General features: G+C 46.8%; 1 protein-coding gene across 2 annotated transcripts in view; it reads right to left on the bottom strand.

Annotated features, from left to right (window-relative positions):
- GRIK3 (glutamate ionotropic receptor kainate type subunit 3) overlaps positions 1 to 25751 on the bottom strand; it is a 239058-nt gene that overhangs the window by 76404 nt on the left and 136903 nt on the right. For both annotated transcript variants that reach the window (XM_038377762.2, XM_038377763.2), the window contains exons 5-8: positions 23423 to 23476; positions 15306 to 15479; positions 8406 to 8549; positions 1813 to 1920 (exon numbers count right to left, since the gene is read on the bottom strand). In XM_038377762.2, the coding sequence (XP_038233690.1) occupies positions 1813 to 1920; positions 8406 to 8549; positions 15306 to 15479; positions 23423 to 23476 (480 nt within the window). The remainder of the gene's footprint in view (positions 1 to 1812; positions 1921 to 8405; positions 8550 to 15305; positions 15480 to 23422; positions 23477 to 25751) is intronic.

The raw sequence follows: 25751 nt of genomic DNA, 5'->3' as shown, positions 1-25751 counted from the left end.
ATTTGCGCTACATTGATGACATCTTCATCATCTGGACCCATGGAAAAGAAGCTCTTGAGGAATTCCACCATGATTTCAACAATTTCCATCCCACCATCAACCTCAGCCTGGACCAGTCCACACAAGAGATCCACTTCCTGGACATTACGGTGCTAATAAGCGATGGTCACATAAACACCACCCTATATCGGAAACCTACTGACCGCTATTCCTACCTACATGCCTCTAGCTTTCATCCAGATCATACCACTCGATCCATTGTCTACAGCCAAGCGCTACGATATAACCGCATTTGCTCCAACCCCTCAGACAGAGACAAACACCTACAAGATCTCTATCATGCATTCCTACAACTACAATACCCACCTGCTGAAGTGAAGAAACAGATTGACAGAGCCAGAAGAGTACCCAGAAGTCACCTACTACAGGACAGGCCCAACAAAGAAAACAACAGAACGCCACTAGCCATCACCTTCAGCCCCCAACTAAAACCTCTCCAACGCATCATCAAGGATCTACAACCCATCCTGAAGGACGACCCATCACTCTCACAGATCTTGGGAGACAGACCAGTCCTTGCTTACAGACAGCCCCCCAATCTGAAGCAAATACTCACCAGCAACCACACACCACACAACAGAACCACTAACCCAGGAACCTATCCTTGCAACAAAGCCCGTTGCCAACTCTGTCCACATATCTATTCAGGGGACACCATCATAGGGCCTAATCACATCAGCCACACTATCAGAGGCTCGTTCACCTGCGCATCTACCAATGTGATATATGCCATCATGTGCCAGCAATGCCCCTCTGCCATGTACATTGGCCAAACTGGACAGTCTCTACGTAAAAGAATGAATGGACACAAATCAGACGTCAAGAATTATAACATTCAAAAACCAGGTGGAGAACACTTCAATCTCTCTGGTCACTCGATCACAGACCTAAGAGTGGCTATCCTTCAACAAAAAAGCTTCAAAAACAGACTCCAACGAGAGACTGCTGAATTGGAATTAATTTGCAAACTGGATACAATTAACTTAGGCTTGAATAGAGACTGGGAATGGATGAGTCATTACACAAAGTAAAACTATTTCCCCATGGTATTTCTCCCTCCCCCCCTCCCCCCCCACTGTTCCTCTGATATTCTTGTTAACTGCTGGAATTAGCCTACCTTGCTTGTCACCATGAAAGGTTTTCCTCCTTCCCCCCCCCCCCCCCCCGCTGCTGGTGATGGCTTATCTTAAGTGATCACTCTCCTTACAATGTGTATGATAAACCCATTGTTTCATGTTCTCTGTGTGTGTGTATATAAATCTCTCCTCTGCTTTTTCCACCAAATGCATCCGATGAAGTGAGCTGTAGCTCACGAAAGCTTATGCTCTAATAAATTTGTTAGTCTCTAAGGTGCCACGGGTACTCCTTTTCTTTTTGTCGCATGTAGGCAGCACTTGGGTTGGGCTTTTTTCCTCCCATCATTGGCATGGAAAAAAACCCAGGCTCCTGACTGCTCAGGGAGTTTCTTCTGCTTCTGTGGCTACACCGTTTCCTATGTGTTTTACCTCAACAATCTTACATGGCAACTAGTTGTGACAACTTGGGCTGAGGGTTCAGGTGTGTGAATGAGTGTGTGTGTGTACATCAGGGAACAGGAGCAGAGCAATTCCAAAGCAGCAAATACCCTTACGTCGAACATAGAGGCAAATATAGGAGTTATGAGGCTGATGCACCATTTTCCAGGGGGGCTGAGTGGATCTTTTGAAGGTTTCATAAATTCTTTAGCTAGCAGGAAGGACAAACTTTACTGACCTTTTCGAGACCATCTTCTTTGAGGCTGATGATGTCCAAGTCAAAATCTGTCCTTAATCCACTGGTTTTGTTGAAGACAATACGCCCAGTTAATCCTTCCCATTGGGCCTGTGGAAGGGAGAGAAGGCAGCACAGCAGTTACTCGGTTTCATAAATCATCGTTTGCTACGGCTGTACAGTGCTTCATTTTAATTACTCCTTACGCTGATACTCTCTCCCCAACGAGCATGATTAATTAATAATCACCTCCATCATTGCTCATGCTGCAACATGGGCTGGAGCTTTCCATAAATTCTATTATAGTCCTTGCCCTGATTTACATTTGCACCTTTTGTGTACAACCTCTATCTCCGGGCGTGTCCCTGGCACACAGGGTCGGTGCAAAACTAGCTGTGTTTCTGCTCGCGTCTTTGCAACACTGACAACGTCTCGGGAAAGGTCGAGGGGTGTATTTCAGCACTGGACCACGCCACTCAAACACATAAACAGATATCCCTCACCTGCCTCCATGCAGGGATAGTGCTGAATATTTACTTACCCTTTGCAAGGTGCTTTGGAGTTGAAAAGTGCTAAGTATTTTTGCCCCTGTTTTACAGATGGGGAAAGGGAAGCACAAAGAGAAGACCTGCTTGATGCTTAGAAGTTTGGGGCTGAATGCTCAGAAGGAATTGGGCACCTAAGTTCCAGGGCTGGGTCACTGCGATGCATAAAACTCCAGCTGAAACCCTGCAGGGATCTCAACATACTCCATGCTTCGGTTTTTGCAGTAAAAATTCCTGAAGCACTTCTCTCCCTTCAAGGGTCACTTGGGCCAGAGAACAGCTGCATAGCCTGGTGGTTGGAGCACTGGCTCAGCATGGGGAGATCCAGGATCCTGTCCTCCTGCTTCAATAACTCATTATTTATCCACAGTGCAGCAGGAGAGACTGCAGGACTCCCCCCATCAGAATATCCCACAGCTCTCACCTGAGAGGAGGCAGATTCCTGGTCAAATCTTTTCCCCCCTTCAGGTCAGGTAGGGGGCTTGAACAGGGGGTCTACCTTCTTCCAGGTGAGTGTCCGAACCACCGGGCTGAAGTTAAGAGGGAAATTGCTCTCCTTCTCCCCCCGTGTCCTGGGCTTCATGCTAAAATGGCCTAGGGACCCTAACTCCAAAGAGGGGTCCTGGCTGAGAATCGCAAGCAGAGCTACCGCTCCCTGCCACCTGGACTGGCCCCGATCTCTGTGAGGGGGTGGCATTTAGCACCCATCTCCCACTGGCTGGCTTCAGTGGCTCCCTGCTTAGCCTGCTGGCTTTAGTGAATCTCAGTTTCAGTGCCTATCTCTGCCCAATCGTATAAAAACAACGAGGAGTCCGATGGCACCTTAAAGACTAACAGATTTATTTGGGCATAAGCTTTCGTGGGTAAAAAACCCACTTCTTCAGTTGCATGGAGTGAAAATTACAGATGCAGGCATAAGTATATATTGGCACATGAAGAGAAGGGAATGACCTTACAGGTGGAGAACCAGGGCTGACAAGGCCAATTCAGTTAGGGTGGATGTGGTCCACTCCCAATAGCTGATGAGGAGGTATCAATACCAAGAGAGTGAAAATTGCTTTTGTAGTGAATCAGCCACTCCCAGTCCCTATTCAAACCCAAATAGATGGTGTTAAGTTTGCAAATGAATGTTTGAAGTGGGTTGTTTGAATGAAGAAGTGGGTTTTTTACCCACAAAAGCTTCTGCCCAAATAAATCTGTTAGTCTTTAAGGTGCCACCAGACTCCTCATTTTTGTGGCTACAGACTAACACTGCTGCCCCTCTGATATTTTGCATTCATTGTATAGGTGCCTAGGCACTTAAATCAGGCAATATGAATTGCAATGATCTTCCAGGCGCCTAAAAGTCAAGCTTTATGGGTCTGAGCATCACATGCCCCAACCCCTTTTGAGCATTTGGCCCATTGCCACTTTTACTATGCCTGCGGTTTTACAGCAGCAACCCTGCACACCAGGGCAGACTCACATAAAAGTGCTTATGAGAGTAACGCTTGTTCCAGTTTGGCAAAGAGAAATCAGCTCTTTTGGTACAAAGCACCTTTGCCAATATAGGAATTTTACCAGCATAATTATGTAAGTGAAACTTCGCAGCCCTAGCTAGTTACACCCCTAAAACTTTTGAAGTATACACCAGGCCTCAGTGACTAGTCCAGGGTGGGGATTAGACCTCAGTTGCTCCTGGCTCCCAATCCTGTGCTCAGACCATTCGAATATGTTTCTGTCTGAGACCTGCTGATAGTAGCACCAGCCAAATGAATCACTAACTAACACCATTACGAAACCCAGCAATGACAAAACCCTCTCACTGCTTATTTTTTCTTTTAAAAAATAAACATAAATAACTTTTTAGATTCTTTGGATGTGGGAGGTCAGTCACTGAACTTCTCGGCCCCAGTTCAGAAGTCCATCCTTGTTCAGCAACGCACGTGAGCACATGCTTAAGGGTTTGCACTGGCCCCATGGGCACACAGCAATCCTGAACAGCAGCCCCCTTCTGGGTGGAGGGATAGCACGGCATGGCGGGGAAGGGAGATTTGCAGATGGATCTGGAGCCAATCCCACTTTGATGAAAAGTGCAATGATATTGTCCCTGCCTTTCTCTCTCAGAGCGATTCTCCTGGTGTTTGAATAAACAAAAGCACAGAAATTAACCTCCCTGGTTTAAGGGGCAAGAGCACTCGGAAGAACAGCTGCTGCTCCTATAGGCTAAGTGGCGATTAATGTCACCGCCGTGTGCAGTGCTGATCCTGCAACGTCCAGGGACAGCGACAGTCAATTCTTCTGCTGTTCCTTGTGACATTTCCCTGAATGCAGGACACCCGGATACCATCCTCCCATGCACACCAAGTGAAGTATGCTTGCCACGCTCTGAACTTTAGGTTGGTATTTCCCTGTTCCCTTTCTGAAATGCCAGACTGTTAGCATGCTTTACTGGTTTGACTCATTCCACTTGCAGAGTTCATCTGCAGCATGCTCTTGTCTAACAAGTGTATCTCCCTGGGGGGATGAGCCAGAAATATCCCCTGATGATGAAGGTGGCACAAGCTGCAGGGATGACTGGCATGTTTCCCAGATCAAACCCCTTCCACGCTCCCCCGGGACATGCCTGGTTAATTCCTGAAGGAATACTGGCCCCCCACCTCACAGGCCCTTTGCCCTGCATGTTCAGGGACGGCTACACTCAATTTGCCAGGTTAAGCATGCAGGTGGGAGCTACAGCTGGGAAGTTCTCCAGGACGCAGTGAACACACACAGTGTTTGAAGTACTGAGTCAGAAATCAACATAGATGTGTATTGAGTGTGTCAACTCCTCTCTGGGGCTCTAACTCTCCCGCTTCGCCCACCGCAGGCAGTGGACGGAGCTGGCAGAGCAGGAAGGTGTCACATTAATGCAATGGCACCAGGGAAACGGAGCGCAGGCAGGGCCAGCTAGAGCCAAGGAGAGCTCCCCTCCTTTCCCTGGCAGTCGTAGGCAGCGCTCCCCCACAGCTCCCCCTCTTCCTAGGGTGGTGCAATGAGTGCTCCCCCCTCTTCCTCAGTCTACTTTACCCCTGAGCCCAGAGACACGTCTCCCTCTGAGGAGACACGGCACGTGTCTGTCACCCAGGAGGGTCTGTCTCCCCTTTGCTTTCTCATTTCCAAAAAAATAAAAGGGACAAGGAAGGGTCAGCTCAGCCGCTTCCCCCAACCCCCCTCCCCAGAAAGCCGACCGGGGTCTCCTGCCCTCTGCAGAGCAGTTTGTTCTGAAGCTAATTTACGTTAAATCTCTGGCTGGTGCTGGCCTCAGGATACCCTGTGCTTGAGATGCCCTCCCATTTCTGGAGCCTTAGAGTGTGGTGGCATTGAGAAGGGAGGCCACGGGACTATCGGCCTCACTTCCCTCTGCCTTGCCCATCGGTCCTGGCTTCCTGCTCCCCTTCGAGACTCTTGAGCAGACGTTGGTAGGTGATAGCAGCCTGCTAGCCAACGAGGCGACCCGTCTGGTTTCCTCTGATACTTCAGCGGGATGCTGAGCTGCCCAGTCTCCTCCCCGGGTCCTGTTCGGCTGCTGCTGCAGTGGGAGGAGTCCAAACCACCCCCCAGACATTCTCAGGGTGGCAGTTCCCACGCAGGACGGGATGCCCTTGACGAGTGATAACAAGCCAGGCTGTGCCCCTGGTGAATCACAGCTCTGAAAAAATCCTGCGGAAGACAAGGCCTCAGTGTGTGTTGGCTGGTGTGGCATGAACAAACATTGGCACAATTCTCTGCATGAGGAACATGGGGCCAAGGGGCCTGGTCTCTGCAGCGGGACATCCCTCTGCATTTGCCTTTTTGTCCTTTCCAGCACTCAGAGAGCACAGTTATTATGTGTTTTGGCTGCAACGGAGGAAGCTTATTGCTGCAACTAGCTGACAGGGTGCCAGGAAGGGGAACAACAGGCAGCCACTGGAGTGGAGGGCTCAGGGTAATTTGCAAAAGGCGACAACACATGAAATTATTAAATACTTTCTTCTGGCAGCAGCCGCTCATTGCAGAAGGGAACAAACCAAGAGAGAGAAGAGGAAATTTTCAGAGCCTGCAAACTGGCAGTTCAATGTCCCTGTAAATGCCCCCTGTAAATGCCCCTGAGGATAATCTTTCCTTTCTCCTGCCCTGGGTCTGTCTTGTCTATTTAGATTGTAAACTCTTCAGGGCAGGGACTTTCTCCTACTCTGTGTTTGTACAGGCCCTAGCGCAAGGGGACCTTGATGGGCCCTAGGCACTACCACAATACAGATAAGAAATAACAATAAATAATGATCTTTTAATTGGCTTTTCTGCCACAGAAACAAGAGAGTTAATTTAACCATTGCAAAACCTGGGAAGAAGAGAGAATTATTTCCATGGCTCCAGGAATAGAATAAATTACTATGGCCTGATTATACGACTCCCAAGTTAAAAGGCACAGCCAGAGCAGTGTAAAGGGGCCTTTGTGTAAATGAGAATCCAGCCCTTAATCACAAAGCAATCCCAAGAGTCCTTGAACCTATCTACTGGCAGGATCACATCCCAGGCCCTGCAACGTGCCCTTTGCACAGCACTAGGGAACTGCCGCTCACCCCTCACTCTTGGTTTGTTTTTTTCAGGCTAGGATCATCTCCCATTGGCAGGAGCAGAAACACAGCAAGTAAGCAGAGGACAGGCCTTATAAGAAAGTAGCTCCCTGCATGGCTTCTCTCACAATTGCGCTCCTTGTTCCAGCCTCCCCGCCGTGCTGTGATTTGGTAAGCGGTTCCGCTGATGTTTGCATGCGTAAGCCAAACAAACAGTTACGTGGGCTGAACCCCGGGAATTTATAATTACACAAAACAGAGGAAATGAAGTTCCCACTTCACTTCCCGGACTCCCATCTTACTAAATCCACTGCACTGACAATCAGCACACGGGCAGAGATGCAAGAAGCTGCCAGTTTTGCCACCAGACCTGTGCCAAGTGCTTTTTGTGGACACCAACCAAAAGTTCCTGCAAAAGGCAAACAGCTCTCACTCTGCTAGGAAACCGCCTTGTAATGAGAACAGCCCAGAGCAGGCAAGGTGAGCGTCAGTAACAGCACTGGAGATTTTAGCTCATTTCTCACATCTTGCTGTGACCCCACTGAAACTATTTTGAGGATGTAAGATGTAAATAGTGCATAAGCCTCATGCAAGTCTTTTGCACAGGGGTGAAAATCAACCACCAGCAAACATTTAACAAGAATTGTAACTCACGATGGTTTACACTATCGGTTTTTAGATCAACAGATGCACTCGTACAATTAACTACTGACAGGCCCCAAACCAGACCTGGACTCTCATTCACAGACACACTTGGGGTAATACTCTGAAAAGCCTCCTGTAAAAATATTCCAGTGCACCCAAGAGCTCTGGCTGTCTCCTGGTTAGGAGTTGAGTTTTCACACGCTATTCACCTGCATCAGGGATATTTTTTATACCAGGCCTCAACATACACAGATCAAAGCAGCCCACCTCTAGCCCCCAATGAATGGGGCACCAGGCATCTCCAGCTTCAAATGGGGGGATGGACATTCAAACAGTTACCGCAGTGACTGGAGACAAGACTGGCAAAGGGTACAAGCACAAGGTCACACCTGAGCTAGGAATAAAAGTTGGGGTTCTTGGTTCCCAGTCCAGGATCCTATCTACTGGACCACTGTGACTGGTCAGGTGTAGCCCTGCTCTCTCTCCACCAAAATCAGGGGTGTTTCACCAGTATTCAGTTTAGCCCAGCAATCTTAAGACTCTGGTTATTGGCCTTTATCAGATGAAAGCTGCACAGTCTGTTCTATCACCACATTTACTTTCAAGTGCATCTTATCTGGTCCCAAAGGGGCCATACAAACAATCTGACTCCTGGATCCTTGCTCCCATCCATCTCTGCAAGGGTTGTCTATAGTGCTCGTAAGTGCGTTGTCTAGCCACTGTGCATCTCCTAATTCTGGGCTCTGAACAGCTGCTCTCCACCCTCACGTTGAGGACGAAAGGTTTGCATCAATAGGGAGGAAGCAGTTATTGCGGCAAATCATGCTTTTACCTCTTTTATGAAATTCATAAAGCGGCCCCCAAACCTCCAGGCTTTGTGTCGATGGCACTGCAAGGAGTTAACAGTCATTTGTGGGGCTCGCTGGTAGCACACTGAGACGATGTGAACTGCGTCATACAACAGGGCAGCATCTGTCTAAAATAAAGGGGAACAGCATTTGGGTTGATAACAGTCCAAAGCAAAAAGGCAATAATGAGGCAGAGCAATTTGGTGCTGGTTCCATTTGGAAAACCCATGATTCATCTCATGCAAAGTTGCAGAAGCTTCTTCTCTAAATTGTCCCCCTCCCCCCGGCCCCAAGAACGGGGGTGGGGGGAGCGTTCTCTCCTCCCTCTTGCTCATACGTCTCGCAGAGAAATGAAAGAGGTTGCCTCTGTCTTCTCGCCTGCATCCTGACATCTCTCCTCCCTGGCACCTGAAACACACTTGCACACAGCTTCCCTGAGGGCAGGGCTTTCGGCATTGCGGGTTGTATCCTGCCGTCGGATCAGCCCGATGCAGCTGATCAGTTTGGGAACTGCAGGCTGAACACCCTCCAGCACACACACAGTTGCCAGCAGCAGGGGGCTGTGAGTGTTTATGGGGAAGGCCTGGGTACAATGGTTTCATTGGAGAGCAGATTGATGGGACAGTTGGCACCACTGGTAAAACAGGGGAAGAGGGGCACAGGATAAATAAAAAACAAAGCCCAATGCAAGAACCAGCTGACCACTGCAAGGACACCTACAGTCACACTGACTTCTGGCTAATGGAGGGATCTAATTGTTCAGCCCTAGATGAGTGTAATCAAAGGCCACATATCCGGCTCCCATTGAAGTCAACTGTAAAACTCCCACGGACTGAAAGGGAGCAGAACATAGTCGTATTCTCTACATTGTTACAACGGTGCGCTCAACGAACTTCTAGAGAGTCATAGATTTCAAGGTCAGATCACCTATTCTGACCTCTTGTATAACACAGGCCATGGGAATACCATACTCTATTGGTATACAATGTGACAGCGAGTGGGGTGGTGGAGGTTTGGAATGGCTTTGTGACACTGCACCCCACCTCCAGACACTGACAAAGTGGTATTTTTTTTTCACTTCTAAAAGAGGGATGGGGGGAAATCCTACTAGTGAAAAACACATTCCTTGCTGGGTTCACAAAAGTGGATGACAAAGACCCAAGAATAGTAGCCATATTTGTAAAAAATCAAACACTATAGCAAACTACAGATCAAATATCTAACAGTGGAGTGTGGCAGAGGAGAAAATGCTTTGTCCTAGCTTGGCAATCATTCCCATGACCTTATTCCTCCCAAGCGTGAAGAGCAGGAGCCTGGCCTACATGCTGCTGGCATATCTTTACAACACTAAGGGACAGGATACTGGGTCTTATAAGTCTGGGGGATACTGGAACACGTTTAAGCACACAGATGGTGTATAATTATTATTTGTTTGATGGTGGCATGTACTGGCCTCAGCTGAGAGCCCATTTTGTTAGACAATCTACAAACACATAGGGAGAGACAGGCCCTATCTCCAAGACCTAAACAGATAAGAGAGGCATAAGGCAGGAGAGAAACATAGCCACACAACAGGAAAGAGACTTGCCCAAGATCCCACTGTAGGTCCCTGGCAGAACTGGGAAGAAAGCCGGTGCCCTCCCCACTGGGCCATACTGCCTTTCTCTTCTATTGCATTGTTCTGGAATACTAAAGAGGAGGAGACAGCACAATATTCTACTCCGAGCAAGCAGGGTGAGTTCACAGATACTTACAGCTAATGTGCATTAGCCATGAATTCCCATGTGGAACCCTCTAGGGAGTTCTAGTCACCATCCCACACTAGCATGGAGAGTGCAGTGTAAGCTAACCAAAAGGTCACCAGCGGTAAAGAACCTACATTACAAGAAAGGATGAAAGGATCTGGACTTTGTTTTCATAGTAGAGGAGTGAGCCTCCAGGTGCCATGGTAAAGGTTTCCAAAATTAGAAAGGCGAGCCAGGGTGGCTGGGGATAAACCCTGCTCAAAGGTGAGGTGTGTTTCGAAAGCAAAGGGCCAGAATGGCAGGTTCGGTGCTAGCCTCGGATTTGGCAGACATGGTTTTCCACCTGCAAATAGCGCCTGTACTCAGAGTTTCGTGCCTCTGATTGGTTATACCCACAAATCCAGGGATGGGAGTTCAGTGTCTGAGTGCTCCTCATTGTGCCTCTGACCATGCAAACTCAGTGAGCAAGTGAAGGCGTACCTGAAAATCAGACCCACCATCCTAACTGTCTTTGGGAGTATATAGGAAATCAGGCACAACTTAGCCATGCAATAAGCTCCCAGAGAAGGGACTGAGTTTGATAGACACCTGACTTAGCTGCTGGAGAAGGAGAGGCTTGAAGGACACGATTCTGAAGCACGAAGATAGGGTGAACAGCAATTCAAACAGGGCTGGCTCATTAAACCTGTGGCCTCTGCATGCTCCTAAAACGACTCCCATTCTTATCATCCACCACTACAGCAGATATTGCAGAGACTCAGTGTGCATTTGAGTAGAGTACAGCATGCCCCAATATTAGGGTGACTAGACAGCAAATGTGAAAAATTGGGACAGGGTGTCGGGGGTAATAGGAGCCTATATAAGAAAAAAGACCCAAAAATCGGGACTGTCCCTATAAAATTGGGACATCTGGTCACCCTACCCTACCCTACCCTTGCTCGGGTAGCTACGGAAAATAGTGCACCCGTCGCATAGTCTAAAGATAGTTTAAAACAAAGGAAGCTCTTACATCTCCAAGGCTTGTATTCTGGGGGGTCATATTTGGTAGGGAGGAAGGACCCTAAAACCAGAGATCCGAGAGCTTTGTGACCTTTTTATTGACAAGAGGTGGTAAACAACCAACTCTTAGTGCACACATAACAAAGGGTTCTACTAACTGAGGTCTTGTCATACATTCAGTGCAATAGTCTCTCTCCGTGGTCATGCAAAGCAGGGGTATGTGCCGTCTATAAAAATGAAATAATTTAGAAGATGTTTTGGGAGAAGTGTCAGAACAAGAGGAAAGATTAAAAAAAAAGTCAGCAAAGAAATGCAGGAAATAGTGGGAGACCCTGCTACAAGGAAAATTTCAGCTGCAAGAGAGAGACATTTGTCACTGTGGAGCGATCCCCAGATTCTAAGGCCAGAAGAGACAATTATGGTCATGCAGGCTGAGCTTCTGCTTCTCCCAGGGCAGAGAACCTGAACCAGTAAACTCCTGGAGTAGAGGGAATTATTTTTCCCAATACAGTGGGTCCTCCTGCAAATCTCACATGTATGGAGATGGAGTAACATTACTCACAATTGCCCTATTTGCTTCCAGAGCTTGGGGTCCCCACTTCTGAAAGCCTGGCCCACCGTTTTGATGTTTGACATTGACCAGAAGGCATAAAAAGGGAGAGAATTCTAGTGTGTGTCTGGCTCATTTCTCGGTTTAGTAAGAAGGGAGGGTTCAGATGTCTTGGGCAGAGATGTCTGATGTTAGAAGGATGCTGCTTCTAGCTGCAGAGAGAAACTTTGAGCTCTGCTGGAAGGAGGCTTTAAAAAAATTTATTAGAAAGCCCACAGTATGCTGGTTCAGTCTTTGCTGGTGAGGAGAGAGGCTGGAAATCACAGCCAGCATGCAGGCATCACCTCAGAGTAGCATTTTATCACAATGCCCCTTTGTGACAGGCAGAGCAGAAGATTAACAAGCCATATTGGGGAGGGGGAAGGTCATGCCAGTGCCTCTGGTTATTTCCAGCTGTCTTGCTGCAATGGAAGAAGGGCTGCTGCTGTCCTCGTTTCTGCCAGCCGCCAGGCCGCCGGGTCCACCCTTGCCCCAGATGCTTGGCTCCCGACACACAGAGAGAGAGTGAAGTTTCTCACAAGGCGATGCAGCACTCTGGGGATGGGGCTAAGGAAGCAGACTCCTTATGGTCAGAAATTAAGGCATGGTCCTAATGCACCCTTCCCTCTAGTGTTGGAAAATCCCCCAAACCAGCCACCAGACATCTGATCTGCTCTTGCCGGCTATTTCTCTCTGAAACCCTGAGCAGAGATGGACATGGCATTCCGGGGGGTTTTCTCAAACTGCCTTTTTCTCAGTAAGAAAAGGAGGACTTGTGGCACCTTAGAGACTAACAAATTTATTTGAGCATAAGCTTTCGTGAGCTACAGCTCACTTCATCGGATGTAGCTCATGAAAGCTTTTGCTCAAATAAATTTGTTAGTCTCTAAGGTGCCACAAGTATTCCTTTTCTTTTTGCGAATACAGACTAACACGGCTGCTACTCTGAAACCTTTTTCTCACTGTCACTACCCTGGAGGGCTCCATATGCACCGGGTCTCTCTCTGGTTTTTCTCAGCCCTCCTTGATGCACACGCTGAGCAATAGGACCCAAGCTATGAGCCGTCTCTGGGTCGGAACACTTGAGCACTTCCTCCTTTGCTTGCCCATCCCTACAGAGGAGCAAGTGCACACATAACAAACCATCCTGAAATCCACACTGTGAATAAGGCACTTTCTGGTCCCTCTGGAGACCTGGGGCCCCTGAGGAGTCAGAAGCCCAGAATGCGTCCGGTTGGGGGCATTGCTGGCTATGGGCCAAAGGCAGAAGGAGAATGGTGGAAGCCTCCACTCAGGAGAAACCCTCAGTGACAGGCGGGAGGCACTTCAAGGAGGGAATGATACAAATGCACCAGTGACAATTTGGGAGCCTTTTACCTGGGGATCCTGGTAGGCGTGAAGAGGCAGGACAGAAGGAAGCCAGGCAGTATTTGTGTGGGATGAGGCATCCACCCAGTAGAAACTATTGGGAGCAGAGCTGATACCAACCCCCACAGCAGCAGCATTCCGGGGCTGCAGGGAACCCCAGCTCCCAACACAAGCGTGTCAACTCTGCTCCCATTCTCCAGATCACTCACTCCAAACTGCAGCCCTTATCCTGCCAGGTACTGAGCTCCCAGTGAAGTCTGCGGCAGGCAGAGGTGCTGGCGAACCTCCCAGGAGGCATTCAGCATCTTGCAGGATTGTGCTCTGTGAAATATCACACAGCTGTCCTTAATCCAGCCCAACCCTCTGGTGAGTTTCGTGCAAGAGCTTGTCACAGCAGCAGGCACGTCCCTGGTGACATGGCTCACGCTGAACAGCACGAGCGTTCTGAATTCCCAGTGCCTGTTCTCAGGAGCAGGGTGCTCGTGGACAGTGAGCTCGGGGCCCGCCTGCCCCAACCTAAAAGGCAGCTTGTGCAGGGCAATGAGGAGAGGGTTCCCTCCTCAGCATAGGAGCACCAGGCTTTGTTGCACACGCATCATGGACCTTTCCAGTTCAGCGAGCCCTGTGCATTGGGCCGGTGCAGAGAAATCCAGGCGTGTTCCAACAAGGAATACAGTATCTATCTGATTAAAGAAACAGCTTCCCTCCTTTGCCTCTCATTCCCAGCAGATACTGTGCGGGGCACTTCCCCCGTTTACACCACACCTAGTCGCGATCCCTGCATGGCCCAGCCACGCGACAGCCTGAACTAACAGTTTCAAATCAGTCTATGTGCATCCAGATTTTGTGGAGGAGACATGACAGCGGGTCGCACCATTAAGACAAGTCATATAGCTGCACAGAAGCTGCAGCCCCCAGGCATGCTGGCCCACACAGACTGACTGTAATAACATTTTTCAGAGTAGCAGCCGTGTTAGTCTTTATTCGCAAAAAGAAAAGGAGTACTTGTGGCACCTTAGAGACTAACAAATTTATTTGAGCATAAGCTTTCGTGAGCTACAGCTCACTTCATCGGATTTTCCACCAAATTTTTTCCACCAAATGCATCCGATGAAGTGAGCTGTAGCTCATGAAAGCTTATGCTCAAATAAATTTGTTAGTCTCTAAGGTGTAATAACATTGGTACAGTACTGAGAGCTCTGTTGTATTTAAGAGGCAATTACAATAGAGAGCAACTAAGTACATGAGGAAGGATCCCTGAGATGGGTTGTCCTGAGACAAGTTGGTTGAGATGTGAACCAATGAGTCTTTTACTATATGTTTGTACAGCCCCCGCTGGAGCCTCTGGGTGCTAGAGAAAGGCGAAGAATTACTATTATTAATAAGAAATAATCACAATAACAATAAGAACAATTAGAGATGGTCAAAATGTTTCTAAATGTCAGAATTAAAAATAATAAAGGAACGATTTTCTTGACCTTTCCACAGTTTTCTTCCAGTTTTTTCTCCAAATTAATGTACTTTTGCATGTTCAACATAGGCTTCCAGGGGACTTATCTGCAGCAGGGGCAGCTGCAAAACTCTCAATACACCAAATGTGCATTTCTCTTGTACTCAAATCCTTGTCAGTGGTAGCTTTGCACTGCTCACATAACCGCTGGTGAATAACTACCTTTAGATTTAGTTCCTGCAGGGGAGACCACGTTTAGCAAAATGAGAGTGCATGGATGCTTTTTTGATTTTTAAAGTTGTATGAAACCTTAAAAGGGTTTATTCCCCCCCCCCCCCCCAACACTGAAGCAATCAGCACTGAACTGCTGTATTTACAGAAGAACAGCAGCTATCTTCACACATCAGACTTTCATGGATGATGGGCCAAGGAGATGTAAATGCCTGTATCCTCCTGATACATATGCTGATAAACCAGGGTGAATATGGCCCGATGCATCTATGACAGGGACGTCCAGCTATGATCCTTTGTTAAGTTTCAAAAACAGAGAAATAATCAGTAGAATATACATGTCAATTATTCAGTAAAATCCTAGAGAAATAACTCCCTCCCCGGAACCCATGCAGCACCCAGAGCAGATATAACAGGAGTGGCATTTGTGTCAGGGCCCCTCTCTGCACAGCCAGGGACAACACACTCATATGCCAAAGGGATTTTAAAGTGACCATCGTACCATCATGACTCCGTCGAGCAGGCCCGACTCCACCCTGGGCATGGCCTGCAGCCGCTCCATGGACCATTTCTCAGTGATGGCAGACACATGAGCGTTCTCCACGTTGAGGATCCGGAAGCCAGTCAGGTTCACTCCAGAGTAGCGGTATGGTTCTAGGTCTAATGCATAAAGATCCTTAAAAGAGAGAAATCAGTTTTAACATTTTGTGACTTTCTTTTATTTGTCTCATTTCCTCTGTTTAATGTGGTGTCCTTTGTATTAAGCTGGAGAGTTCAGGGCTCACAGAAAGTGGGATACAGGATGCTGCTGTACTGAATAGAGGGTGTAGAGCTCCGTCCCTTACCATCATTATGAGTATCATGATAGTACCAATGGAATCAGGGCTCCATTGTGCTACATACGTCTAGGAAAAACCAATCTCCTTTCCAAAGACTTTACAATCTAAACACACAAGACAAACAAAGAAAAACAACAAAATGTTTTGTTCAACCCAATATGAAATGTCTAGATTTCAAGTTTTTTTAAATTAAAAGACAAAGTCATTTTGAATTGAAAAATCTTTTTTTTTCTTTCAAAATATTGAAATGAAACATTTCCAAATTTCATTAAGAATTTGCAAAATGTTTCAGTTGACCCAAATCTGCATTTTTCAGTGAAAAAAGTTGACTGAAAAATTTCATCCAACCTTAGTCCTGAGACTGGTGCCTGGCCACTACCCCTGGCAGAATGAGGTCTTAAAAGGCATTGTTTCTGCATTTGAGTTTAATCCTATAAAAGTTCCCTAAGGTTTTTCCTGGAGAATTTGCTTTGAGTGCTGAGTCCTGGATGGTGCTTTGGATGACAGAATAACTCCAAATTTGGAATGTCAATTTGCAGATCACTATAGAAGAGGAGCTAAGATGAATTTCTTGACATTACAACCAGTGTACACAGTCTGAAAATGAATGAGTGTGCCCTTTATACAGTAAAAAAAGAGAGAGACAGAGAAACCAGGCAGTCTTTAGCTCAACTGGCAACAAGCCCAAAGCTGTCACTCGGCAGGCAGGGAGAGAGGGGGTATTTGCAGTCCTTCGTAAGCGCACTTCCTTAATGCATCTCTTGGCTCTGCCACATCTGAATATTAACTTCAGTACAGGGAGGTCTGTAGCTCAAACCTCAGAAACAAATCTGAATGGGTTTTGATCCGAGACATGCCAGGTACACACCACAGCTGTTCAGCTTGGCAAAAAACAAGAACAGCTCACCCATGGGAAATGGAAGCGGCCTGGATGATGAAGCTGAACAAGGTTTCCTGGGAGTTCACAAATGAGGGAATCGTGAATGAGCGTGGCAGAGAATGGCAGTCAGGAGGGGGCTTTGGTCCTGGAATAATCTGCTTAATGACTTGTTTTAACCATATTTTATTTTGAACAGTTTCTGCAACTGTTCTTGATTTTGTAATCCTAGCTCATCCCATTCCTACCATCTTCTCTGCTGGTTTATTCTCTAAAACAGACGAGAGGCAATAAAAAACAAGTAGTTTGCATGCAACACATTCTCCTGGGCCAAATTCTAGGAAGTGCTGAGTTTCTGTTTTGACTTTTTGTTTCAAAATGACATTGTTTAGAAATTAAGATAGATTAACTAAAAACCCCACAAAATGGAATGAAAAACACCCCAAAATGAAACAAAATGTTTTATTTTGTCCCAGTCGTGGATTGTACACTCTTTGGGACTGGGACTTGTCTCTTCGTTCTGTGTTTGTACATTGCCTAGCACAACAGGGTCCTGGAACATGGCTGGGGCTACTAAATGCTACTGCAATACAAATGCATTGGTTTCCCTGCCAGATTCGATTGTACCCTGATACCGCCTCATCAAAGTCAGTGTTTAACTACCACCATGATGTGCCACACCGCTCGACCTGTCAGGGACCAGGTCTGGGGTGAAATCTGAGCCATGAAAAGGATCCCTGCTGGGAAGTTAAAATGCCACTGGGTTCCTTTCTTTACAGCCAGTGACACTTTCTGGAACCTCAGCCCCATGATTCTTTATTACTGACTGCACCAGGGCAGCTCGTCCCAGCGGGGCTGCAGGGCTGAGGCCGGCCAACCCTGCTTACTGAAGAGGCAAGCCTCGGTGGGGCCCGGGGCCTCCTTGTAGAGAGCAGTAGGGTGAAGCAGCACACTGGGACAAAGGAAGAGCTCTGTGTGTGGCCGACTAAACCAGGGCTGGGTATGAACTTTCATGTTATGGGTATGAGGTTCCCTTTGGGGTCTCTCGGGGGATAGTTTGAACCATTTTGGTTATTAAACCATCCCTGGGTGGGGGTGCTGTTAGCCACAAGACAGACTATACTGGAGTTCTCAAAGGGCCTGCAAGAGAAGGCTAACGGGGGCAGGGCACATGCAAAATGATCCCTGGCCGTGAGAGGGGTTGACTACACTGATGTAAATATAGGGTGACCAGATGTTCTGATTTTATAGGGGCAGTCCTGATATTTGGGGCTTTGTCTTATACAGCACCTGTTACTCCTCACGCCTGCCCCAATTTTTCACACTTGCTATCTGGTCATCCTATGTAAATAGTCATCAACAGTACAAGTGAGGGGACCCCCAAGTTGTGTGGAAGGCAGGGAACTTTGCAATGACATGAGGTGAAGTCCCTAGATCTGCAGGATATGTGCGAGGGGTGTTGATTTAGGGGTTTACAAAACCCCACAAGATTAGAGGAACAGCCTGACTGATCCCCAATGCTAACCCAACGCTGTTCTTCATTCAGTGTCAAAAACCCAACGTGCAAATTGGGGATGATTTGGACACTAAATGGTAACTTGGGAAGTATGTTCATCTCCGCCACATCCCCTCATTCTCTACTTTGTTATTTATGCGTAATCACCAGTATTCACGTGCAATGCCCATTGCAGGATTTAGGGAAGATGGCAATTTTCAAATGCCTGCTCTACGTAGACTCCACACACCTTTATCCCACCTAGCATACTGTACCCCCTTCAGCACCGGGACACAGCTTGTCTGTGCCCAGGGGGGTTTCCTCACCAGATCTAATGGAGGAGTTTGTCAAAGGAAGTAGCCAAGTCAGGGATTCAATCTTGCTCTGTATCCCAGCAGAGCGGTGCCCGCTGGTTCCCACAAGCACATGGTCCGATCTGCTTCAGGGCCAGCTGCTACTGCAGCAGGGGGTTCACATAAGCTGCTTAGAGAGCTCCCTATGGACTTCATAGTCCAGTTGAAGGAGTGTCTCCTGACCTACAAAGGCCTCTATGGAAAGCGCTCTAGCTGCCTGTGGTTGCCTCTCCCTCCATGACAGCTACAATCCCACACAACGGTGCAACTCTACACCAATGGGGGAGACCCATGGCTGCAGGGGACCTGATGTTCCCAGGTTATGGAGCTCACCGCCCTGAGAAAGAACAAACACCTGGGATCCAGCCAGTCTCAGGCCTAGAGACAAGACTCATTTCTTCAACTTCAACAGTTTCTTCATGTCCCCCGTCCCCTGCACAGGTCCACAACTCGCACACGCAAACACAGGGAGCCTTAGGAACTCAGCAAGCTATTTCTCTTTCCAGCTGGGAAGGGAGAAAGGGAGCGACTGTTGTTGTCATTTCTACTCATGAACCCTCTCTTATCACTGTGGTGACATGGGCTGTCTAAGGAGAGAGCATTTCTGGAGCGTGGAGTGAATGGCTCAGGCTGGGATCAATAGGGTGGAAATTCCCCCATGAACAGTGTCCACCCACATGGGCCAGTGCCTTCTTTTCTGGCAACGCTTTGTTATTGCGGGTAGTAATGGAGTCTCCCTGCTATGGCTCACGGGGGCTGAAGCGATAAGGATGGGTATACGTTTCTTGTTCTCAGAAGGGATTTTGAAAAGTTGGGTTATATTTTAACCGTTAATCGATCCCCTGCTGGTGAAGTCTCATTTTTCTGTCTGATAGTCTCTGGCAGTCCCTGTGTGAGTCATCTGGCTCAGATTGCTTGTGCAATGAGGCAGGGATCACTGGGTGCACGTCTCAATACAGGAGAGAGATGGTCCATGCAATATGCCACTTCAGCCACACAGCTGCTTGACAATCAGTTCCATTCTGCCCAGGGTGAGTTAAAGAACAGACCATTATGTTTCCTGCACTGGACAGTGTGTCTGTATAGGCAGCGTACTGCAAACACACAGGTGTGGCTTGGGAGGTTACCGGGCAATGTTAATAGCACACGTAACAATTTGCTGGATTTCGTTAGCTGTTCAAGAGCAGCATTGAGAAGAGCTAGTGAGGGCCAGAGCTCTGCCTGATAAGGAAGCTTTGCCCAAGCATGTATCGACTTTAGGAATAGGCTTGGCAACTCCTTAAGGGGATTCATCCAGGAGATGACAGGGAATCTCTCAATGGGGAAGCAAGGACTTGGGATATTTATTATGCCTTTGTGCATCTTAGTGGCTGGACACTGATGTCTCCTGACACCCAACAGGAACCAGCTTAGCCATGCACATGTGTTTTTTGGTGAAGTCACAGGCTTACCCTGTGTAATGACCCTGATGGTGCACTCTCCCACTTGCAGAATTCATAATGTATGGAACAGCTGGCAGAGCATTGACCCCAAATGCAGAACCGTAATCAGTGTGTGATAAAACCAGCGCATTCCAGACCACTATGATTGCACACTCAGTGGAAGAACTGGGAATCATTGCAGCTCTTGGGCCTTAAGCTTTTAGGGCCTGATTTTATTTTTAAATGCTGGCCTCCTATTTTGCACCCTCAAAGTGCACAGCTGATACCATGTAAATGTTTGCAGGTCCAGTCACTAATCATGCCCACAAAGAATTGCATGGTCAATTTTTCACCTGCAAAATTTTAGGTAGAAAACCAGAGATCCAGTTAAAGAGCAGGCTGAAAATCAGACTTGAATGTCCTCTCATAAATGATGCCATGTAACTGAACTCAGTGTGCGGATGTTTAATTGCATCAGGGTTTGGATGGTTAAGATTGTCTTTATCTCAGACTATGGGTTTATTAGTCTATTGCTCGACCCCAGGGGAACAGTTTTCTTTTTCCTTATTCTTCAGCAATTCTTCCAGCAATCAGAATTTTTAGGCATAGAGTATTTTCTGTTAGTGTGTTGGGGAAAGATGTGATGAATTCATTTCTGAGGCTAGCAGATTCACTTCCACAGCTTTAATTGTACATGACAAAGTCCATCCAGCTAGCTCCAACTGATGTACAGGACCTCCTATCTCTCTGTTCCCCTCTCTGCTATGCCTCCAGCACTGGCCTCCTTTCTCATCCTGTCCATACTCAGGGTCTGACTATCTCCTGTTCTGCGTCTCCTGTAGCCCTTCACTTCCCCAAGGACCTGATTTCGCTCCCATGGAAGCTAACTTGAGCTTTTCCATTCTTCTCCAGTCCATTTGAAATCTCAGTTGAAATCTAACTCTCCAGCTTCTAGAGATAAAAGAACAATTAAGAATTCAAACTGAGTTGCAAAAATTGCAAGGAAAAAAATCACCATATTAGTTCCTCCCAGACCTTCTGCTTCTGCCTGTCTTATATCTGCAACTTGGAGCATCTGTTTCCATTTTCCAGTTCATCTACCTTTTCCTTCTATCACAGACTCTGGTGCTTTGGATTCGTCCCCTTCCACCTTCTCTGGAACATTGCTTTTTAGAGTTACTGAGCTGCTTTTACACCCCTGGCATTGCCCAGCTAAAAGTTCCTAGCGGAAGCTCCACCTTCCATGACAGACATGGCTTCTTGAGAGTCTGTGCCAGCAGAGATCAGGGATCTATTGTATTAGCTGCTCTGCAAACACACAGAAAGGAGCGGGGATTTGCTATGGTCCAAATCCAGCAACAGCTGCACTGACAACCCCCGTTTGACTTCAGCAGAGCTCTTTGTGTTTGGATGTCACCAAGCACCATGGGGCCCTGATCTCAGCTTAGGCCTTCAGATGCTACTGTAATAATAAGAAAGTCAGGCCCCTGATTCCCTGTTTCAACACAATCAACTGATGTACATCAAAGTGACCTGCCTCTCTGATGTGCTGAGTTTCACAGGAGTAGGGAGTGCTCAGCACCAGCTGAAGGCCAGTCCAGTTTAATTGAAGTGCCTAATAATCAAGTTCAATATTAATTTAAGTGCCAGAAAATCAGGCCCCCACACATCCCCCTGGGCAGGCCCCATGATTTGAACATTACGGCCTTCTGTTCTGTCTCCTGAACGCTTTCTCCTTAACCCTGGTTGTTCTAGACATGGCGCTGCGTTTAGTGCCTGCCCCAAGTCCTCCGCTGTGCAATTTCCCGCTCAGGCTCAGAGTAAGAGTCCTGCAGGTACTGAACTCACCCTTCGCAGCACACGTGGCTACAGACTGCTTCAGCGTTAAGCCTTAGTCCTCTTCAGAGCCCAAAGTGCAGCAAAGATCCTGAGCTCAGCTGAATGAGTGGAGTAAGCAGCAGAACATCAGCCCTCTTCCCCCTTAATTCTAGCTCCTCTGCTGGTGTACGCACTTACTTGAGATGCTGCCCTGGGCACGCTCCTTCACTCTGAACTTGGTGCACAGATCTTAAGGGACACTCAGTACTTTGAGTCCCCAGCTTTCCTTAGCTACCCACAAACAGCTGTGTTAGGGAGACGTCTCTTTGTACGGGCGCCGCACAATCCTACAAGCTGCCGAGCCACTTCTAGAGATGCCAAGTCCTGCTGACCCCAACGGGAGCTGAGGGTGCTGAGCACCTAGCAGGATCAAACCCTAAATCATGTGGAAGCAGGGGCTATGCTTGACACCAAACAACAGCCTCTCAGGACATCTTGCTGGATCCCGGCTCCCAATTCCATTAGAAGAAAAATCAAGAGGGGGCCCTACATGTTGAACTCAGCTTTGCTGTTTGGCAAAATGTTGAAGCATTCTATTCCAAATGTTGATAGAGTGTACTCAGCACTGTCTAGGGACCTTTCAGAAACATTCACTATAACATAATAGACAAATTCATTAGCACCCCATGGGTCTAGTACAGTCAAAGCTGGAGAATGTGCATTGCAAGCTAGGAAAACATTGCCTTCAGGAATAATAGATTAAAATGTCTTTCCCATGGTATAACTGTTATTTCAGGAAAGTGGCATTAATTGTGATTGCTTATCTATTAATTTATTATCATTTTTCCCCACCTCCAGGCTTTACCTATACACAAGATGTACTATAGGCTCAGCTGGGACTGATTAATAGGAGGTTATCTGGGAACTGCTTAAAGCTGCCTGGAATAGATAATGGCAGTAGGAGTAATTAAAATGTCTTTTGCATTTGAAAAATAAGTTTTGCAAATTTTAAGGGTTAGTTTATTATGTTTCTTTCCTAAAGAGGAAAGATACATGAGTTTTTTTAGCATCATACCAAATTCAGGAGGGTCCCAGACAATAACACCCTGAATTAAAACAAAAAAAGCATATGCCAAGAACAATGCCTCCTGGAGTCAGAGGGGAACTAGCCCATGTTTAATGAGACTGAAGATAATTTCAAGCTGAATTCTTCTCCTGTAAAATAAACCTGCAGTGTCAAAATATCTCCCACAGCAAGGAGGGTTAGGCTGCGGTTCTCAAAAGAGCCTCAGGCAGAGAGGTTCCCGAAGCCTATTGAATTTCAGAACCCACAATTCCCATGCACAATGGCTAAGGACCTTGTGCACATGCTCAGCTTTCAGCATGTGAGCAACCACACCGAGATCAAAATTACGGGAGGAAAAGAAGTTGAATAAATATTGTGGGCCTGATTCTCTTCTTGCATCCGCTCATCTATATGTGGAGTAACTCCAGAGAAGTAAATGCAGTTACACTGAAGAAAAGCAGTGTACATGAGAGGATAATCAGCGTGTCTGTTAACACGAACAGTTATGTGATGCTTCAATGAGAAGGCCGGATTTAAAAAAAATCTGATTTTAGACCAAAGCTAAGTAAAACTTCCTGGTCACTGTTCTGTTAATACAGGTCCAGCCCGCCCCTCTGGGGTCATGGAGCTGTATGACAAACCCAGAAAAAAGCATTCTGTACGGCTCGCTGACTACATGCAGCACCTGCTCACATTTCATTCACGGTACATGGGAACAGTAAAAGGAGTTGCATTGATTTGATACTTTACCAGAGTAGTGAAGATGAAGTGGTAGTATTCCGTCATCATTCCCATTGCCATGGCCTTAAGAAGAGTAGGGGGAAAAGAGGGTTAGCAAGATGTATGGTAAAACAGTCCAGAAGAAACAGCGAAAGAAAAACACCTGAAAGGCTGATACATACAGAGAGAGATGAACCAGGAAACACATTTGGATTCTGGACTGATTCAGCAAAGTGCTTAAGCATATGCTCAACTTTAAGTTCCTGGGACATAAGAATATGCTTACATGTTTTGCTGAATCAAGACCTAAAACCCTTGTAGCCTGTTTTAAACAGGTACTGAGCACAGCCATATCCCATTGACTTCAATAGGGCATGGTGCTCCAGCAGTGAGAAAAATCAAGAGATTTGATTACAACATCTGGGCATCTCCACACGTCCTATACCACGTGAAATCCCAACACTGACAATGAGCTGGCCGCTGCTGGCCTAGCTGGGACAGAGGGAGAAAAATATGGCTGTGTTTACTTCTTGAGGAAGGTACTCCGGACACCATGGTGATGGGCAACATTATAGAAACGTAGGCAGATACACAGCCCACCACCAGAGTAATGCTGCCTTGTGTTGATCTTAAAAGGTGAAGTGTAAAGCTTTTTATTCCTTAACTTTGGATTGGCATTGCTGTGTATTTCCATCTGTCGTTAAAAGAAAAGGAGTACTTGTGGCACCTTAGAGACTAACACATTTATTTGAGCATAAGCTTTTGTGAGATACAGCTCACTTCATCGGATGCATTCCGTGGAATGCATCGATGAAGTGAGCTGTAGCTCACAAAAGCTTATACTCAAATAAATGTGTTAGTCTCTAAGGTGCCACAAGTACTCCTTTTCTTTTTACGAATACAGACTAACATGGCTGCTACTCTGAAACCTGTCATCTATCGTTGTTAGTGTGGGTCTTTGGTGCCTACCACATTCATACAACTAATTTTTTTAAACAACTGTGCCCCTTTTTTCTGAACATAATCAACGGAGGATTATACTTAGCATTTAGGACTCTAATTAGAAATATTTTGGAGATCAGAAAAAGTCCAGTGGGGAAGGAGAATGGAGGGAAGCCACTCGGCCATTCTGTATTATTCTACCAATGAAGTCAAATCAATTAGTATACATTTAAACCTGCTTGATGGGCTGAAAGGACTGCTCCAGAAATAGTCAGAGCAAAATCTGGCACCCAGAGTAATGTTTACTATTTCCAAGAAGCATTGCCGTAGATCTTAATTGTTGGGTGGAATGAAGGGCCAGACAGTTTCTGGCAGGAAGCAGGAGCTGCAGATATCCAGAGAAACAAATAGCCCTTTTTTCCAGGGCTCCCTTAGCTTCTTTAGTCTGGGGAAATAGCATGTCAGCATCTTTGAAACATGGGTGTAAAGCAGTGTCCAGTTAACGGATGCAATATTTTAGTGTTTCCTTCTACAGCTGATGCAAAAGGGATCAGAGTAGACCAAGAAGCAGGAGTCCATATAAACAATGACTTCCACACGTCATTGCCATGATGGATATTAATAAAACTAGACTGAATGCATAATTCTATGATACATATCACTGAATCTTTTGGACCAGAAAGAGCCTGGACTAAATTACCAAATCCATTCCCCTTGCAACAGGGCATAGCCCTAGTGTATCTAGGAAAGGAATCCTCCTGGAAAGGATTTTCAAACAGAAGGGAAGTTTGGGTTTTTGGATAGGGTTTTGAGTGGTTCAGTGTGCTTTTGGGGAAAGCAGATCTAAGAGTACTTCAAAATCTTTAATGACAGCCACCTTGCCTCCTCTGACCTCGGGGGATGTTTGCTTCTCCCTGCTTTCTGTTTGGTTCTGCTACAATTACTAGGGCAGAGTTTAGCTCAGAGGAAGAGAAGAACAGTTTGAAAAGAAGCAGGGGGTTAGGAAACATGGAGAGGATGGGCCAATCCAGATTGCAGGGCCTAGAAACCCAGAATCTGAAGTTTTCCCTTCATTCCTTTCCTTGACCTGGATGTCTTTAAAAAACATGATGGTATTAATGCAAAAAATAATCAGGTCTCTGGTATAAGCAGAAGATTTCAACCCAGAAGGCAGTGAGGCTGTAATTCTCTGAGTCATCCACGATGGTAAATGTTAATGTGTTGGGGTCCAATCCTGCCATCAGATGCTGGTGTGATGCATGAGTCTGAATGCAGAAAATGCCTCTGCTTTTGTAAAGAAATAAAGCAAAAAACAACCCGTAGAACAGTAGAAAGGCTATCAACAACCTCGGGGGGGGGGGGGGAGGAAGGGGGAGCTGTTGTAAAGGTAGGACTGTGCAGAGCAGGAGTTCAGTAA

Source organism: Dermochelys coriacea, chromosome 19, assembly GCF_009764565.3.
Source record: "Dermochelys coriacea isolate rDerCor1 chromosome 19, rDerCor1.pri.v4, whole genome shotgun sequence".
NCBI classification, from domain to species: domain Eukaryota; kingdom Metazoa; phylum Chordata; order Testudines; family Dermochelyidae; genus Dermochelys; species Dermochelys coriacea.
This window is presented reverse-complemented; position numbering and strand designations above follow the sequence as displayed.